General features: G+C 34.8%; 1 protein-coding gene across 3 annotated transcripts in view; it reads right to left on the reverse strand.

The window, feature by feature from the left end:
• Nucleotides 1-15,347, reverse strand: part of ABCA13 (ATP binding cassette subfamily A member 13) — a 210,957-nt gene that overhangs the window by 143,964 nt on the left and 51,646 nt on the right. For all 3 annotated transcript variants that reach the window (XM_055800569.1, XM_055800568.1, XM_055800570.1), the window contains exons 21-26: nucleotides 14,467-14,543; nucleotides 13,819-13,940; nucleotides 10,975-11,169; nucleotides 8,816-8,980; nucleotides 4,245-4,422; nucleotides 2,370-2,509 (exon numbers count right to left, since the gene is read on the reverse strand). In XM_055800569.1, the coding sequence (XP_055656544.1) occupies nucleotides 2,370-2,509; nucleotides 4,245-4,422; nucleotides 8,816-8,980; nucleotides 10,975-11,169; nucleotides 13,819-13,940; nucleotides 14,467-14,543 (877 nt within the window). The remainder of the gene's footprint in view (nucleotides 1-2,369; nucleotides 2,510-4,244; nucleotides 4,423-8,815; nucleotides 8,981-10,974; nucleotides 11,170-13,818; nucleotides 13,941-14,466; nucleotides 14,544-15,347) is intronic.

The raw sequence follows: 15,347 nt of genomic DNA on the forward strand, positions 1-15,347 counted from the left end.
TTTTCAAATTATACTAGACAAAAAGACAGGAAACTGAACTTAATTCGCTAGTTTCCTTTCTTTCATTTCTCAATTGTCTTGCTACATTTATGTTTTTTATATACATTCTGACTGTTCCAATTACAAAGAAAGAGTACAAGGTTGTCCTAATGTGATTGCCCAAGATCAGCTCAGAATCTTTTGAAATACCAAATAGTCTCATAAGAATAGCTCCTCAGTTGCAAAAAGTACAGTTGCAAAAGCAAGGATCAAAGACATCACACATGGTCTTTGAACTCCTGGATGTCAGCTGTTACTGAACTTTTTTGCTCTCAGTCAGCACTACAGCCTGTATCTGTGATAGTCACTGTTATTCTACACAGTAGAACTGTTGACTTCTCAGAAGGTAGAACCAGCAACCTCACAGTTTAACAAAGAATCATCAGTTATACAGTCTTGAAACAAAACAGTCATATTAAAAACTTCAAGAACATAGCTTAGCTTACAAACTTTAATGTTCTTTTTAGCTTTAAACAGCTACTTTTTTTCTTCTAGTAAACAGCTGCCATGTGGTCACATAGTCTAAAGGAAATTAGAACTTCTGTCCCGATTTCAGTAGATTTGGCTGTGTAAGGGCTTACAGGGTTGGGTTTTAGTAGTTATGTTCGAGGTACCTGGAACAATACTTTGCACTTAAATTTTATTTCTGTTCAAGCAATAGCAGATAGGCTTCTGTAATAAAATAAATTAAAAACCTGTTGAAGAAACTTTCCTACTACTTTCATATTTACACATAAACAGATACATCCATAACTGCTTGTTAGATCTACAGGTTTAGGGGAAGGGTGAAGATGTGCATAGACAGGTTCCTGAATAAACTGATGGAACTTTTGTGAGCTTGAGAATACATAATGAGAATGAGAGATTGTGCTAGAGGCATCTACCAGAATCTTTGTATTGCTCCAGAGTATTAAAAAAAACAAACAAACAAAAAAAAAAACAAAACCACAAGCAAACTTCATTGTTAACTGTATTATTCAGTCTTAATTTCAGTAAAAGATCTATAGGGGAATACGGCATATTTCAGGATATTTATCTTTTCTACACATATTTTTAAGAATGTCATTTTGATATATTAATTGGGAAAATAATGTGGAAATGTTCTCAGTGCATTATTCTAAATATCACTGTAACATAGAATATAACCATATATTCAAAACAATTTGGGATTTTTATCATTTCTTACAACTTATTCTTTGTGGTATTTCCATCTATAAACATCAAGTACAGCTTCATTTTTAGCTGACTAAAAATTTAAAATTAATTATACTCAACTCCAGAGACAGCCCATTGCCCAAATTAAGTTATTTAACAGCAAAGATTGTAATCATTGAAACCTTATTTCCAATTCACAGCAGAAACTATAAAATTTTCTAGTATCTACTACCTATGTATGTGCTTTTCAGCTTAGTTTTTTACTATCTTTTTAGAGTATAAATCAAAATACCACAACATATTCCATTTACACAGAATATAGTTACCATCACATTTAAAGTTACTACAGTCTTTTTGTGTACTACTTACAAGCAGTAGTGGTTTTTTTCTAGATTTTAAATTAATCTAAGTTACCATTCTTGCAATAAGTAATATTCCAGGTTAAAATAATACATTTTCAAGATAAATGCAAAATTTACACAGAACACTAATGTGTATTTAAAAGAAGTCATCATTCCTCCTCTTACAGAAGTACCTCAAAGCTAGTCATGAACAAACATATCATTGCAGATAATCATGCTCAAGACAGAGTACCTACCATACCAGAACTGCGGAGACAGCAAAATTGTTGAATAATATCAAGTCACCAGCATCCACAAATATGGCAGCTCTGCTATTTACTGGCCATTCGTACTACTGGCGTTAGAAACATAAACAGGAAGGACGTACTGTAGGTTGGCTTGTATTTTTTTCAAGGCAGCTCAGTGACTCCCTCAGAACAGGCTTTCATTACTCTGGTGTCCCTTCCACACAGCTCCCTATGCTGCCCCATTGGAGTTCCCATCATAAGAAAATGTTGAAGGCAAATGCTTACTTGGAATATGTATATCCTACACCTTGATACAGCATGACACTTCTGCTAATGTGTTCTTTTTATACAAGGTTTAAGGGACTTTAAACAACCTTCTGCTTTTCATGCTGAAGTGAAACCACTGTAACAAGAGATATACTAAGCTTAAAGTAGGAATAAGGTGAGAACTCCAGGGGCAGGGTGGATCCAGTTTTCTAAAAGGCAATTATCCAATTGTTTCTACCTACCCTGAAAAAGTGGACTTTTAAAATGAAGTACAAAGGCAAAATCAATAAACAGAAATAGTGTTTCTTTTGATACTTACCTTTTCCATCACCAGGTCAATCATGTTGATGTTTGAATTGTACAGTATCTTCCCATGTAATAAAGGTTTCAGGAAAGTCCATAGCAAAGCCCCATTAGAAGACTGCAAAATCTCCTGATAAAGCTTCAAGCAAAATGGAGCTGCAAAAACAAAGACAGACTCACATTTAAGACATACAACACAGGTGAAGTTGGATTATTTTATTTTTTCTTTAATTAAAAGAAAATCTTGGGTCATAATTTCAGATCTGCCTTAGCACCATGACAAATACCATCCACCTGTCACTAAGTAACCACTACAGGTCCCTGAATAGAAATTGTTTAACCACATTCTATGATAGTGTTGAGGATGTAGAACTCTAAACATTAAGACAAGAAAAAAAGAATCAGAGTCCAAACGGCTTCTCACATTTCTGAAAAGCAGTCTATGAAGCCCATCTATCCTAAAAGTTGAATGCTGAGGGAAGTCACCTTAAAAAAAAAGATGGACTAACTCCACACTCTCTGTTCTGTAGCTTTCTACTCCTGCTTAAGAAAGAAGTAGGAATACAAAAGTACCTTCATAAATACAAACTTTTTTATTTGTATAATTTCATAAGAACCTACCAAAAGTACGGGAAAAAATTGGCATGACACTCAACTTCTTGATTTGAAAAATCTAGTCAATTCACTTTTCCACTCCTTAACCAAAAAAACATGTTCCTGCATCAGATGGAGCTATTAATGCATTAGGGTGCATGTCATTCAGAACTAGGATGCAAGGAATATCTTCCAAGATATCCTGCTGCACTTGCACTCAAGTAAAGACAATGAGTTTCCTGTGAGAAACATTTAGATTTTTATGTCCAGTTCATGTGTTTGGGATGGTTTGGTTTTGGTTTTGTTTTGGTGTTTTTTTTAAATTTATTATGAGTAGATTTAGAAACAACCCATTTCTAGCACTATGAGGAATTACTAAATAGTGTCATTAAGTCCTCAAAGAAGACAAATTATTGTACATAATGTAAAACTAGGCCAAAAACATCTAAATTCCTGCCAAAAGTTAAAGAAACAAGTGTCAGAAATGTATCAAGAACACCAAGTTCTTTGCCCAAAAACAAGTTCTTTGCCCAAATTTTTACTTACTTCAAGGGAACAATCATTACTAAATGCAATCATTGATAAATGACAGAAAAGAATTAAGAGGCTCCAAGCTGACCAGTCAGAAACATCAATATGCTAAAGACACAGAAGACTACCTGAGTTTGCTGCAATTTTCAGAAAGACTTTGCAGACTATAGAAACTGATAGTTCATAAGAGTCATGATTTACAGTCACAGATCCTTCTCTAGTGACACTCTATCACTGTATTTTTCTCTTGCACAGGGCCACCAAGGCACTAACAATGTTATTAACGATACTAAAATCAATCAGTGTAAAGTCAAATGTATATTGAAGAAAGGGAGAAAAGGTGATCAAGAGAACAGGAGTATTAACTATTTAAAAACTTACTTTATCCAGAGGGCTTGCATATTTTACCGCACAATAATACCACAGCTTTGTGTTCACAGCAGAAAGGCATGTAGCAATAAATTCTTAATCTTGTATCTCAAAGATATATTTTTAACACCAAGTGCTTTAAAATTTCTAATAAATATGTCTCTAAGACAGAAATAGTCTTGTTTATTATTTGCAAAGATAGAAAACAACCAGAATCGCTTGTGTCTCATAAACAATTACCTTGTAGCCATAAAACTTTTACTGATTGACCCTCATGCTCCCGATTACAGTGTCAATTGAGATGTCAGCTGGTATATAAATATTTCCATTTTAGAGGGAAAAACTTCCCTACACCCTGAATGCATACATGCAACTTGTGATTGATAGTTTTTCTTACTTGAGTCTTCAGGAATGCCATATTTTGCCTTATTGTCATCCAAGAGTCCCATGATTCTAGGCATGTCGATGAACAGGTTTGCATTGCTGAAAAATGAAGTTTCTTCTTTGCACACTGCCTTGATTACAGACTCCAGGGATCCAACAGCTGAACTTCTGAACTGCCCACCTTGCAAGAACTAAAACAAACAAACAGAAACACAGATGAATCAAAGTTGCTTTTAGTAGCTTCAGGGAGTAGCCCTGGTGTTCTCTCAATATCGGCATCCAAGGAGATTGACAAAATGAGTCTGTTGAAACTGCCTACAAGAATGAGGGCCTGCTGTGCTGGTTTCTGTTCTCCTTATCACCTTCATCATGGAGGGGGTGGGGACGACACAACAGTAATGCAGTTTTAATTTCCAGGTTAAGACAGTAGTATAGTGTACTACATTAAACTCTGAAACATTAAACTTTGAAAAATACTCTGTATTGCCTAGGCAGAAAAGGAATGAAAATATCAGGACAACTGCACTACAGATTCCTTGATTGTAACGTCAATTTTCACAAAGTCTGCTCTTCTGACAGACTGCTGCTATGTCACAAAGCACTAGAAACAACCAAACCCATCTTCCATATAATGTTTGCAGTGAAAACAGTTGATAAGAACAAAAAAGATATTCAAATGCACATGCCCTAAAAGCCTATTTTTCAAGTATGTCTTTTAATTTGTTAGATGTGCTTCTAGTTTTTGCACATCTTGAGTCATACCAGCATTTCTTATTGCCATTTGCTCATGACTAGCATATGTCTAATAAGGAGAGCGATTGACTACTTTTATGGCTTAAGCACCATCATTCCATTCCCCACATTAAAATTAAATAAATAGAAATTAAAACCAACTTTCTCCGTGCAGCTTCATTTTTCAGCTAACATGCTCAGTTGTAACTGGTATCTCATGGCGGGCTGTACAGGTGCACAGTTCTGAGAGGATATAACTGCAAGGCAACATGCTTCTAGAGTGTAACTGAAGGATGCATTGGCCCGCCTGATAATCATCACTCTTGCAGACACTCGTCAAGAAAAACATAACTAGATTATCAGATATCATTTGAAGACTGCACAACTGGCAAACAGAAAAAGACACTGATATGTCAAACATACACATTTGACACTGAAATTTATTAGCATTTTTATCATTGGAGATTTTTTTTAAACAGAAGAGTCAATTCTCAAAGAGTACAAAAAGAATGAATTACAGACAATTTAAAGATCGTACTGTTAGAAACAGTTTATCCTGATCAATGCATTTACTGAAGTGCCAGGTGCTTCTTTAGTATTCCTGGAGGAATATTAGAAAGTGTTATTTAAAACTCAGTGTTGGCTGGTCCCAAAATCTGACTTTTTGCATACAGTTTCAGCTTATAGCATAGTAAATAAATAATATGCAGATTTTGTAATACCATCATCTACAGCTCTTGAATGAATCTGCTGGCATGGACTTTACTGGAGGAATAAACTTTATTTATGTACAATGCTGAATAAAAGTGGTTTTGAATCTATATTAGTAACTATTTGCACTAGAAGGATAAATGAGACTTATTTCAGTCAAAGAGCACAAACTTGCTAATTAATTCCAGTTCCAATCAAAATAACTTGAAATTCAAATAATGAATATTTATGCAGTAAGCTGCCACCAACAGACTGAATCTACTTACTGTCTTTCAACTAAATATCCACTGACTCAATAAGATATGTTATCTAAAATTTGGCTTTGATAAAGTAGGGGAACTATATAGGATGAATGTTCACAAAAAGTTGTCTTTGATCCAGTTTTTCTAGTTTAAACTAGATGAAGCAGGCTTGTAATCAAGGCTGATGAATCTAAACAAGCAGCATCCTACAAAGTAACCATTCAAGTCAGTTGCTCCAACAAATTCATGGAAGAGGAAGGCTGGTACTGAAGATTAGAAAGCTATCTGGAACTGGATTCTCAAATGGAGTAAAAAAACCTCACAGCACAGGGGCTTCTGATGTAATTGGACAGCTGTATGTTTAAAAGAAATATTACGTATAAAAACAAATTAATATGGAGTAGTAATATCAGCTATTCAACAAAAGAATCCTGTAAGTCATACCAGGTTACAGCTCACACTCAAAACTAAAATAAAATTCAGAATCATTACATTAAGAGACAAAAAAAATAAAAATTAATTGTAATATTCCTGGAAAACTACAAGGAGGTTAAAGATAATTCAAAGTTTGATGAAACCAAAGTGCTACAGGAAACAAATGCAGAGAAACAGATATTCTTACTTGTGGGTAGAGTCATAAACAAAACAGTCTTTATTGTATTGAAATTGACAGAATCAGGGGAGGGGTGAAGGCAAAATTGCTGATCTGGTTAAATTATTTTTCAGAAACCTGTCAAATTTAGATGGCAATATTTGAATGAAAAGTAGAAAATTCATCTATACTCAAGAACGGGTGACACAACGTTCCAGTGAATAATGGATATCTCATGACATTTAATATGGCAAGACATACAATAAGTTGTGAATACAATAAGTAGTGAGCAGTTAAAGGCAAAAATTATGTGAGCAGTAGAATTTAATATGGCCTTTTATTACAAAATATGTAGCATATCAATTCAACTTCACATTTTACAGATATTTTAAATGTATTTCTTGCTTTTCATTTTGTCTTTCAGACAAAAGTCCACATCTATAATTGACAATTACTTTATTACTTCTTTCACTATAGAAGCAATTTAATTTTTTTAAATCAACTTCAAACTTTTTCCATTAGAATTTAAAGAAGACAACAACCAGTCTTATTCTATGCTGAAATTTTACATATTCTTACTTTTAATAGCTTTACATACTTTATTTGGTAAACTTCCTAGGTCACTGAACTACTTTGCTGTTGGTTATCCTGAAAATAAAAACCCTGGAGGAGGGACTCCTTGAAAATAGAAGAGAATATTTAAAGGTGGAAAGTGTACAAGCAATATTTGCACTTCAGAAGCACACTTATTGAGTAGCACAAGTTTGGCCACTATAGAAAAGAAGGAAACAAAATAATCAATAATTAAAGGTATGGTTGGAAAGTAGAAGAAAATCCAGTTAAAACTGAAAAAAAGAAAGGATACTTAAAAATAAACAAATTTTACTAGTCTACAAAACAAAAAAAGTTACAGACAGTAAAGCCCTTCAAAACATCAAACATCTAATTTATTAACAAAAGAAATAGACACTGATTTTTTAATCCTCCACAATTTATTAGGTGACAAAAAACCCCAGCAATTTCTCAAGAAAAAATGAATTAACTAAAATTAAGAAAATAAAGATTGTTTCAGAAAAAGTGACCAAAAAGGTAAGATGTGAAAAGGAACAATTCCAAGGTTAAATCTATGCTATATTACAGGATATGTGTTGCCATGGCGCAAAGATTAAAAGTGTGACCAGATGGCCCTCTGCTGTTCAATTTGTTTTATTGCAAGCTTTTTTTCAACAGGACGGACTGAGAGGGTCTTCTACCAAATAAGCAACTTTGTGATTTCACTCAAAAAAAAAAAAAAAAAATCTGTTCGAAGGAAAGTCTGATACAAACAGAAATGGGTTAAGGAAAGCAGAAAGGATGTAAGCATCTGATGAAAGCCAGCTTTCATTGTGGCAGCCAAAGAGCTACCGCAAATAAAAGAGGATAAAACCCAAAACTGATATGCACAGAACAGCATTTTACAACATGCCTCTCTGTCACATAAATTAGAAGATCTTGAGAAAGATTCATATCAGTAGGGAAAACAGTATTTACTCTGTACTGTATTCACAAACCAGTTTGTACTGTTTACCACTGAGGGATTTTTTTAAAGGTTTGCAATTTTAGAAACAGATTCAACCCTAAACTTTCCACACAGAAAAGCAAATGCAGCAGGTAATGGCAGAGAGGTCAGCAGGTCATCTTATGGAATTGTACCCTACTAAGAAACGGAAATCATTTTTCAGATTTAATTAATACTAGATCCACCGCTGCGCTAGCTGTTACAGATGCCCACACAGCAACTGCCCTTAAAGGCAGGGACAAAAGAAATATCCTCACTCACACCTCATGCCACTCTTTTTAAAATGTCAAGAACAATTATCACACAAAATCCTTAAAATGACAGAAACAGAAACCCATGGCAGACACAAGAACTGCACATGCTATCTTGATAAAAACAAAGCAATAGTCTGCTCATTAAAAAAATAAACAATATTAGCAGAAAAAAATGTGGCTATCTCCAAATCACAGATAATACATCTTATTATTATTCAGTAGCCTAACACCATTTTAACTTAGGCTATGACCTTGTAAGTTAACCAAAAAAAAAAAAAAAGAGATGACAGAAATAACACCTCAATAGTCTCAAAATTACCACAATGCTTGAAGGAGACCAAAAGAATCTTCCTAGAATCCATGGACTCTCTTCCCTCTAAGTTCTCAACTTTCTGGGACACAATTTCTGTTAGTGTTCCTCCTTACTAAGCACGCATCATTACCAAAGCACCTCACAATGGGAATTAAGTTTGCATATTAAAATCATACACATACCTGTTGCAATGCAGAGATGTCAAGCATACCAGTGTTTTGTACTCCCTGGAGGAATACTGGAAGGTTTTCCATGACATGATGGGCTTTATTGAGAAGCGAGCTGATACTAGAAACCACATCCAGTAGCATGTTTAGTATGTTGCCTATCTCAGATGGTACCTTAATCTTGGAAAAGAAGGGAAAATTGGAACAATAAATTCCAATTAGAAACAAGTTTTAACCTTTCAATGAAATACTCAAAATCATTCAGTACTTTTCTAAAACTGATTATACAATGTCGCAGCAAACTCTGTTTAACAAGGCTAATTTTCATTTAACTCCCCACTTACTGTCAAATTCAGCTAAAGAAAAATTCTCTTGTAATGTTAGAACTGGCCTGTGACAAATCAGGAATTAAAAATCCAGAGAACATGTTTATACTTACTAAGCTGAAAAGAACTCTCCTACTAAGATGCTAATGGGATCTGCAGCATCCTGCCCCCTTGGAAATCAGTGTAAATGAGAACTATTCCTTCAATAGGTTCAAGATGCGTAATGTACAGTTTAATATATTAAAATAATTATTAAATTAAATCTAGCAATGACTTTAATTGCTTTAGGAATCATAGTAGACAACAAACTTTCCTGTCACACTCTTCCTCCCTTTGCCTTTTACCTAAAATAATTGTGTATATTTTATTCCCTACTTGACAGCTCAGTTGGCTATTTGCTTTTTCTACTGTGCAAGTTTTGGCATTATTAATTTTCCCTCTATTTCCTTTGTTGTTATATGTTATTTAGATGATACAGTAATACAAACTGATTCATTACCTCTCTATGCATGATAATAAAAACAATATAATCTTATTATATACTTTCAGCTGCTTCCTGTGATTATCTTTAAGTTATCCACCTTTATTTGACTTGCTACTATAATAAAGTCTGTGCTTAATTTTCTTCTCAGCCCTCACCTATTTTCACACATTAAATAAAAAAGAAACTGTAAAAAAACTTATTCAGTTAAAAAATTAGCAAAAGTTCCATAATAATTTAGGGTGAGCTGACATAATTTTTTATGCTTTGCTAGAAATTCATTATGCTTCAGTAGGGATCAGTAGAAAAGCCCATTAGAATAAGCACTGGGTTTTTTCTTCCCCCTACCTCCCTCCACCCACCCACCCAGGTTGGCAGATAATTCAGAAAGTAGGAATCTTTTCCTTCTGGTATCTTAACCTATTCTGGGAAATTGTCTTGTTTTTAAAAGTATGTGGCCAACCTGTTTAACTGTGCACACAACATCCAGAATATAACTCATCACCTACAGCTTTAGAACAAAACATTCTTCCTCCCAATGTTATAACTATTTTTCAATGCTTGTACTTGCAACATTTTATATTCTGTCAATCAATTACCCTAAAAGAACTGAGATAAACATCTGCTGTCAGAAATCCCATCCCATTTTGCTCTACAAGTAAAAATATTAACTCACTGAAAACCCATACTAGATCCCAGATTACATACAGTTGTACAGTTAATACAGTTCTGATAAAGACTTTTGCATTCCCATCATTACAGTTTTAGCACTGCATTATTCTTGTCAAAGTCGTTTGATTTGGGTCATATGGAATATAGGAGGTTTGCCCTTATAGGGTCATCCTGAGAGCTGGACAAGCTCCTTCCTGAAGAAGCCACCTGAATTGCCAGCATGATTTCTACAGTAAATAAAACGCATTCCAGAGTGCTATGATTTTTTCCTATAAAATGATTTTGTAATTCTTGTAATGTGAGCTCCTATGCTTTAGCTTCCATGATGCCAGATCAGTCTTTCACACTTAAAAATTAAGTGACTAATTGCATGAACTGCAAACTCTGTTAAAGATTAATAAAGCTATGTCTTCATCTTCCTGTGTTTTATCTAAAGCTTTGTAATAAACTCTTCAGTGATAATTTTCCTGAGGAAGCAAGAAATAGAATACAGTAACATCTACCAACCCAATTCTTCAACTCTTGTGTTTGCTTTGTGGAGCTAAATAAGGACAAAAAATACCATATGTCCAGTGTTTGCTTCCACAGAGAAAGAACATCTGCAGAAATAATAGAATTGTTCATTTATCTACCTGCATGCTTTAGACCACCTTCAAAACAAAAACATAGGAACTGAATGTTTTTTCCCGTCTTACCTTGTAAATGATATGACGTAAGTTCAAATTCTCTATAACCAGTACAAACATGGTATACAAGTCCAGTGCTGGTAAAGAACATAATTCTTCCACCACCTGGGAAGTTTTATTGTTTTCAGGTAGCTTTAGCAGCAGGCTAAGTACTTCTTCATCACATCTTCCAGTTAAAGCTACCACAAAGGCACTGTAAAAAACCTGTCACAATGTATATTAAAATGTTTTCTCCCTGATATGCATCACCTTCTTTTATAGTCAATAAGGTGAAAAATTTTGTCACAGTAGCATGAGAATTTGCAATCATCAACAGACCTGAAATAAGGAACTATAGAGCTCTACCAACTATCAGACTGGTATGTTCTTACTTTATGTTCCATGTACATATAAAGAGATTAAGTATATTTCTTATAAAAATTTACTTTCATCTGTGAGCAGGTTGATCATTTGTTCTATGAGCATTCATACTCATACCATAAGCAGGCATATTTATAATATTGAATACATCCATTCTAGCAGATGTACACCTTTGTTGCAAAACACCTAAAAATCAAAATCCAGATGTATGAATCACTAAAACCAAACAATGTGGACCTTCCCTCTTTCAGAGGACATGCAAATTTAACACTTAGGGCTGCCTGTGTGGAGCAATGTTCACTCTGAACCAGCTCACATTCTCAGTTCAACACTCCTTTGAAGTGTTATTATTTAATAGTGGATGAAGGGAGAAATGCCTAAGCAGACCTGAGCAAGACTAAAGTAAAAACTCCTTGAATAATGATGGTTTGTTTCCTCCTACAAAAATAACACATCAAAAGACAAATGCTTGCATTCCAGATATCTCAAGAGTTCTTAGCTACCCTTTCTCCTGGCATGCCTGAAAGAAAGCAAATGGCAGCAAGTCCAGAAAAATTACAACTTCAAAGGTTGTAGGAGCCAAAGTAAAGTACTCAGGGTCCCATTGTACTCCTTAGGACAGAACCTGTACTGCCTCCACTGAATGTACCTATAGCTAGCAACAGTATTCAGTGAGGGAGAGGATCCCCAAGAAAATCAAATTAGGAGTCAAAGTTGGTCAAGATATGCAATTTCACTTCTTAATTCCTACGACATTGCAATTTCCAGCTAATTAACTTTTAAATTTTTATTCTGGAATAGAATTTTGCTTTGTGATTCAAAAAAAATTCCTATATATTTAAATATTCACTTTTTGTGTGTATCTAAAAGGAACAGAACATGAATGTGAATATAATTCTGCTAGCAGCATAAAAAGATACTGATTTGGACTTGTTGTTGTAGAAGAAATTTGACTCGAATACATTTTAAATTTATTTCCTCATGCTCCACATTAATATCACCATTTCAGTCTAGTTTTAACTCATTCAGCATTTTCTCCACTAGATCAAGTCCCTCTGAACTTTCCTTGCAGCTTTGTGAGACCTAGAGCCAATCCAAACTCCTGTGTTCAGTAGATGAATGTTTATAGTCTTCAGGTTACAGGTTTTGAGCAGTTTCAAAACACTTAATCATATGGCAATGAGCATGGCCAGAGCATAATATTGTGGTAGAAATTAAGGCTAACTGCAATAAGCACAAATAACTTGCAGGCTTACTCTTTCCATTCCAGAGGCAAGCACAGTAGTAGCATACAGTCACGGGACTGCTATGGGCTTGCAGCTATCATTAGTTATCAGGCAGTAGCTATATATACGATAAACATAACGGGGATGCCTAAATTATAGCTTTAAAAAGTACTTGTGCATCTTGCACAATCAGTACAAGAAATAAGCTTTAGTGATCCAGTTGGACTAGGTAAGGATTTAAGCACTTAAGCAAATAAAAAGTTCTGTATTGATATGCAAATGTGAGATGTGTACATATATCTCAACTCTACAAAGGACTTTGCAAAAAATAAGGGAAGTAATTTGAAAATTCAGTCAATTAGTATTATTATTCCAAAAGATCAAAGATGTACTGAATCCCATTTAACTGAATCACTTCCAGATGTCTTCTCTCATTACCATCTACTGGTATCAAAATAACAAGCTACCAATAAAGGCAGTCACACTGTCAAAGAAGCAGAAGAATAAATCGTCTATAAGTAGTTATGATGGTCTGAACTGCCTTTTTAATAACCAGACTTTTCACGGACAAAACTTGAAACTGTTTCTGCAAGCAGAGCATCAGTGACACCCAGTGGCTGCTTGATTGACCCGACTAGTTTTATACCAAATGTACCCCCAACTCTTTTCAGTCATACAATCATTAACCTGAGAGAGAACCTGTAAGTTAGGGGGCATTTTTCATTATTTCTACTAATCACTGAGATCACAGGAAACAGCAGTAATGATAACACACACAGTTCTTCACTCAGAAAACTTAACACAATCCACCCTTCAGAATACTCAGGAGACAACCGATAATTAACGTGAGCGTAAGTCAAGATACTGGTAAGATAATGTAATAGCAGTGAGGAGCATATGAAGGAAGGAAAAAAAAAAAACCAGACAACTTCATACTGCAAGGATCTGAGGTGGGAAAATACGAATTGATTTCTCCACAACCCTCACATTTTCTACAGTACCAAGATAGCAAAGCTCTAATTCCATGCCAGCACAAGGGTGTAAAACACTGCTGAAAGCAATGAAGTGGTGCCATTTAGAGCAGGAGACTAGTGCTACTATAAATTGATCTCTCAATGCTTCACATCATTATTTTGAAGTCCTAAATCTCAGAAGTGATGAGTGAAAATATAAGATTCCATACAAACAAGGTTGTTTGTTTTGTTTTAGTTGGCACACCAGGTTACAGGTTAATCCTTTAATTTAACACCTCTTTTTGATCTTTTACCTTTGAATGAGAGATACTGGCCTCCAAGACAGTATTGATAGTTTCTTCAGAAATATTGACAGAAGAACCAATGTCCAGCCTCAGCTGAGTAAGATTCTGCACACACTCTTTGACTTTCACATCTGGAAGAGAAGAAAAACAGTTCCAACAATACCAATCTGTTTGATTAAATTGCCCACGGACTATAACTTTTTTGTTAGATTTGTTTGGAGGGGTGATAAAGGACACAAAAATTTCATATCATGTAATTCACTTCTATTTCAAATGTAGGGATCACTCTCCTGGCAGACTGAAGGGCTTGTGCATCAGTTTGCATTATCCTTTAAGAGCACAAGTTATCCCACATCCCTGTATTATAAGAACACGTGAAATTAGCGAAGCCGCCTTTAGTCCTTTAAGATTTGTCACCTCTTCTTTCTAATAAATCCTTGCACTTTATTGGACAGACTCTGACAGAATAAATTATTGCTGTTCTATGTCAACTCAAGTGCATGTATGTGCATATATGTACAATGAAAATCTATTGCATTAAGTCAGTAGTCTCCATAAGCAGTATCCTTTTAAAGTTTGATGAGCAAGGAAACAATTATTGTCCTACAGAATTACACAGCCCTGACTTGTAAAAAAGTGAAGAAAAGTGGAACCCACCATTCAAAATATTAAAATTGCTGAGAAAAGCTGCCGCTGGATATTCTGACAACTGTAGCTCCAAATTTTCAGCCACCCTGAAATGATAGCCTTAGTTTCACAAGTTATCAGAACTAAGTCATTGACATTACTATGTATAAAGGGCAATATGAATAGTGAAACGGCCACTAAATGATGCAAAAGGGTCACATTATGCTCTTTATGTGCACACACCGTGCATGTGGTAAGCACCTCTACAGACCTTCTCACACTGTATTTATATGGTGCAGCATCCACCATATTTCATACCTATATGAGACTGCAGATCTAGAGATCTGCCCATGATGGCTAAGTGCTCTAGCAAACAGTAGTTCATGGAGAAGCACAGGTCTAGCGATGCCTCACTTCCATGTTTCTTACTGAACACATTATTTTCAGACCCTAGAGATACAAAGCACTGCAGTTCAGGATGAATAAAGTCTATCTAATAATAATTTAACAAATAAAGAGTATACATACTTCAGTTATTATTTATAATTCAAAAAATAAACATGAGTCTATGGTCCATAAAAGCAGTACCTAAGCACAAGTTCTTCTGTATTATTACTGTAATTCACAGAGAATATTCAAGTCCATTAAGGAAAGGATCCAACAATCAAACCAGTATAGCAATGACTATAACTTTTAAATACTCTGTAGCAGCAGCTTTATTCATTTACTTAGAATCTACTACTTTTCCGCAAGGTATTAACAAATATGTGAAATTATTTGGAGTTCAAGCCTGTCAGTTTAGAAGAACCATCCTGTGTTTCTGACTGTTTGAACTACTGAACTGATCTGAATGTTTAATGTTTTGCAAACAATATCCAGCAGCTGAGGGGACAAGGCCGTAACAAAACAGC

The sequence above is a fragment of the Falco peregrinus genome, chromosome 3 (genome assembly GCF_023634155.1).
Source record: "Falco peregrinus isolate bFalPer1 chromosome 3, bFalPer1.pri, whole genome shotgun sequence".
NCBI classification, from domain to species: domain Eukaryota; kingdom Metazoa; phylum Chordata; class Aves; order Falconiformes; family Falconidae; genus Falco; species Falco peregrinus.